A 3,192-nucleotide genomic window follows, 5' to 3' on the forward strand; every position below is an offset into this window, starting at 1 on the left:
ACTTGGGACTCGAGACACAGGACTCGACTCTGCTTCCCAGCCTGGCAGGAGAGCCTGACCACGCAGGGCCGGACCTGGAGTCCGTGGGGGCTCCCTGCCTGAGGCACCCGGCAGCGTTGGCCGGAGGACCAAATGCAATTAGCTGTGGGCCCTTCTCGAAGCCCACCCCCTCCCTAGACAGGCTCGGCATGATGGCCAGCTCAGTCGCCCTCTCTGCCTGCTGAGGGTCGGAGATCATAGCACCAGAGCTGTTGGTGCTGGAGGGACGTCCAAGTGGGGTAGCTTGGTTGCCCAGGGGGTCCCGGGAAGGCCTGTCTGCCCCTGACCAGGGCCCGAGGCTCAGGCCAGTCCAACCCATGAGGACAGGGTGGCCCCAGCTCCAGGAGGGAGACTCCCTCCCCCCGCCGCTGCAGCTGCCGGGAAGGCCCGTCAGGAACACCCAGGGCCAGGCTGCGGTGACGGGAACCAAGGGGGGTTTCCCGGTGGGGACACGGCGGGACAGCAGCCTCTCCTGGGCTGTGCACGCTCCCTGCCCAGCCGAAGTCAGCCCCCTCCCCAGCGGCCCACAGCTGCTCACCATGGGCTTCTCAGGCTCAGGCCCTCCCTCACTCCCGCCAGTGGGCCTGGGACATGATCCTGGGGTCCTCAGGTGGGGAGCGCCGCTGCCACTCCAGGTCCGCTCCAAACCCGGCCAACAAGGCTTCCCTGGACGGCAGGCAGCCGAGGCTTTTGAAGTTGGCTCCTCTGAGCAAAGCGGGGAGGGAGGAGGGAGGCCCCAGGATCCCAGCCCTGCCACCTCCCTCTCCCCACCGCTATCCAATCACTTCTTCAATTAACCTGACCCTGGAGCCCAGCCCCACCGGGCTGTCTTCCCACCCAGTGGATCTTGGATTAAGCCGGACCTGGGAGATCTTCTCTGCCGAGGAGGGGCCAGGGCGCTTGGTGGGCAGAGAGCAGGGTAGGGCCCAGCTGCTGGGGAAGGGGAGCCAGGAGAAGCGGGGTCGCCCTGCGCCCTCGTCCAGGGCCTTCCTTGGTGGTCAGCAGGTGCTGCCTCTGCCAGGAACTTGGCCACCAGCAGGACCAGGTGAGCAGGACGTAACCCTCCCACCCCCCAGCTCCCCCACCCTGACGTCCGGGGGGTCCTGCCCCAGCAGGTCCCAGGCAGGGGACTTCCCGGCTCCCCGCTGGCCCAGCACTCAGGGGAGAGGTGCTTCCCACTGCTCGCCCGTCCTGGGCTGAGGGGGGTCTTTTGCCGGGGGAGCTCACGGCCACTCACCAACCAGGCTTGCAGGGAGCCGGGCCACAGCACCCTGCCGGGCAGTGTGCTGGGGCTGCCCAGCCCTGCCCAAGCCTAGGAACTCAGCTAGCCTTGAGCTGGAACTGAAAAATGTCAGTGGAAGAAAAGCTAAGAGATGTTTTCCCCAGGGAGAAAAGTAGTTTCACCACCACCTGGAGGCATTGAGAAAACAATCCCCAGGCAAACGAGGAAAGACATTTGCATGTGGCCGATCAGATGCTCTGGAACGTTCCAAGGGCCCTGTGGGAGGCCTCACCTGACCTGAGATCAGAGAAGGTGTCCGGGAGAAGCCACAAGCAACTAAGGGCAGCCAGCTGCCCTGTGGCCGCAGGCATGTCACTGCCCCTTCCTGGGCCTCAGTTTCCACATCCGTACAGGGACAGGCTGGCTTTCAAGCTCCTAAAAACTTCAGGACTCGCTTTCCAGTGCGATGGGCAGGACCTCCTCCAAAAAGGATCAGAGGAAACTCCTGAGGATCAGTGACAACACCCAGGAGCCTCCGGCATGGCCCTCTGGGACTGGCTGATCTCGGGTAAGGAGAGGAAGGATTTCCAGAGCCACAGACCATCCGTGAGCGGGGCCTGCCCCGGGCGCCCACCCTGGCACCAGCAGTTCCTGACCCCACACAGGGATGGTCCGATCCCGCCCAGGGCTGGCCACGACCTTGTGGCTCCCAGAGCAACGGAGGTGGACCCGGCTGGGCCCGCGCTCTGCAGGCAGATGCCCACGCCCTTGGTGCTGACGAGAAGGGCGTGCTCCCCAACCTCGGCTGCTGCCAGAGGGCTAAGCCACGGGTCAGTGACTGACCGCAGAACGAGCACCGAGGAGCCCCTCTGGGATCGTTTCTTACAAAAGGACGTGTGGGAGTAACCACCAGCCGCCCTTCTCGTCACCACACGTGACGATCCACATCTCTTGCCCCCCCGGCCCGTGGCCTCTGGACCGACCCTGACCTCCGGCCAGATGTCTCCAGCCGTGGCCAACGCACCCCCTTCCAAGAGAACTAGCTAGTTTCCAACTGGACACAGATGCAGGGATCCAGAGCCCGAGGAAGTCTTTCATCCTCACGTGGTGAAAACACACTCAAGTCTCCCAAGTAATGAATGCATTTGCAGGCTAAAGAGAGGACAGTTACAAGCGCTTTAGCATAAAACTGCTGACTCCAAATTAGCAAAAGTGAATTCACCTGCCAATGGGAGCGAGCCTCTCACACGCTGGGGGCAGCACCTCAGGGGCCAGGCCCGTCCGCACCCAGGAAAGTCACCTACCCAGGGGCACACGCAGCCTGCCGCTGCGGGCTGGTGGGGGCCGCAGACCACCCCGGGGTGGGAGAGCGCGTGCACCAGCAGAGGCACTGGAGTCGCCAGGCCAGCCAGACCCCGGCTGTCCCCACGCGGGGCTTTTACCCAGGACATGAGGTCCTGCCACCATCTCCATAAAGCCCTGGAGAGCCTCACCGCTCCCCTGGCGTCTCCTCTGTGGGCACGGGCTCTCATGAGGCCTCCTGGAAAGTGAGCCCCGTCCAGCACGGGGCAGACTGGGGCGGCCAAAGCACGCGAGGGGAGGGCTCGGAGAACACCCACCGGCCACAAACCCCACAACTACTAGAAAGCCTTTAATCAAAGACAGGACAGACAGCTCTCACAGCCCCCGCCCCGCCCCCAGCCAGGGCAGGGCCGGGACAGTCAGAAGGTGTTCTTGATGCGGGCTGCCACCAGCACCAGGATCTCCCCGATCTTCCGCTGCCAGTTGGCGATGTCCTTGGACGTGGCGCACCACAGCTCCCCGTGCCGGGGCTCGGCGTTCTCGCAGCGCCTTTTCACCTCCTCCCGCTGCTCCTGGGTGGGGACCGCGGGCACGTGAGCCACCCCTCCTCCCCCGCCGCCCCCAGCCCC

At 64.7% G+C, this 3,192-nt stretch overlaps 1 protein-coding gene across 1 annotated transcript in view; it reads right to left on the minus strand.

Moving 5' to 3' along the window:
- Window positions 1–2,899: 2,899 nt before the first annotated feature.
- Window positions 2,900–3,192, minus strand: part of PRPF6 (pre-mRNA processing factor 6) — a 33,547-nt gene continuing 33,254 nt past the window's right edge. The window contains exon 21 of the mRNA XM_024750254.1: window positions 2,900–3,135. Within this exon, the coding sequence (XP_024606022.1) occupies window positions 2,983–3,135 (153 nt within the window). The 3' untranslated portion in view covers window positions 2,900–2,982. The remainder of the gene's footprint in view (window positions 3,136–3,192) is intronic.

This window comes from Neophocaena asiaeorientalis, unplaced genomic scaffold (genome assembly GCF_003031525.2).
Source record: "Neophocaena asiaeorientalis asiaeorientalis breed wild unplaced genomic scaffold, Neophocaena_asiaeorientalis_V1.1 scaffold606, whole genome shotgun sequence".
NCBI classification, from domain to species: Eukaryota; Metazoa; Chordata; class Mammalia; order Artiodactyla; family Phocoenidae; genus Neophocaena; species Neophocaena asiaeorientalis.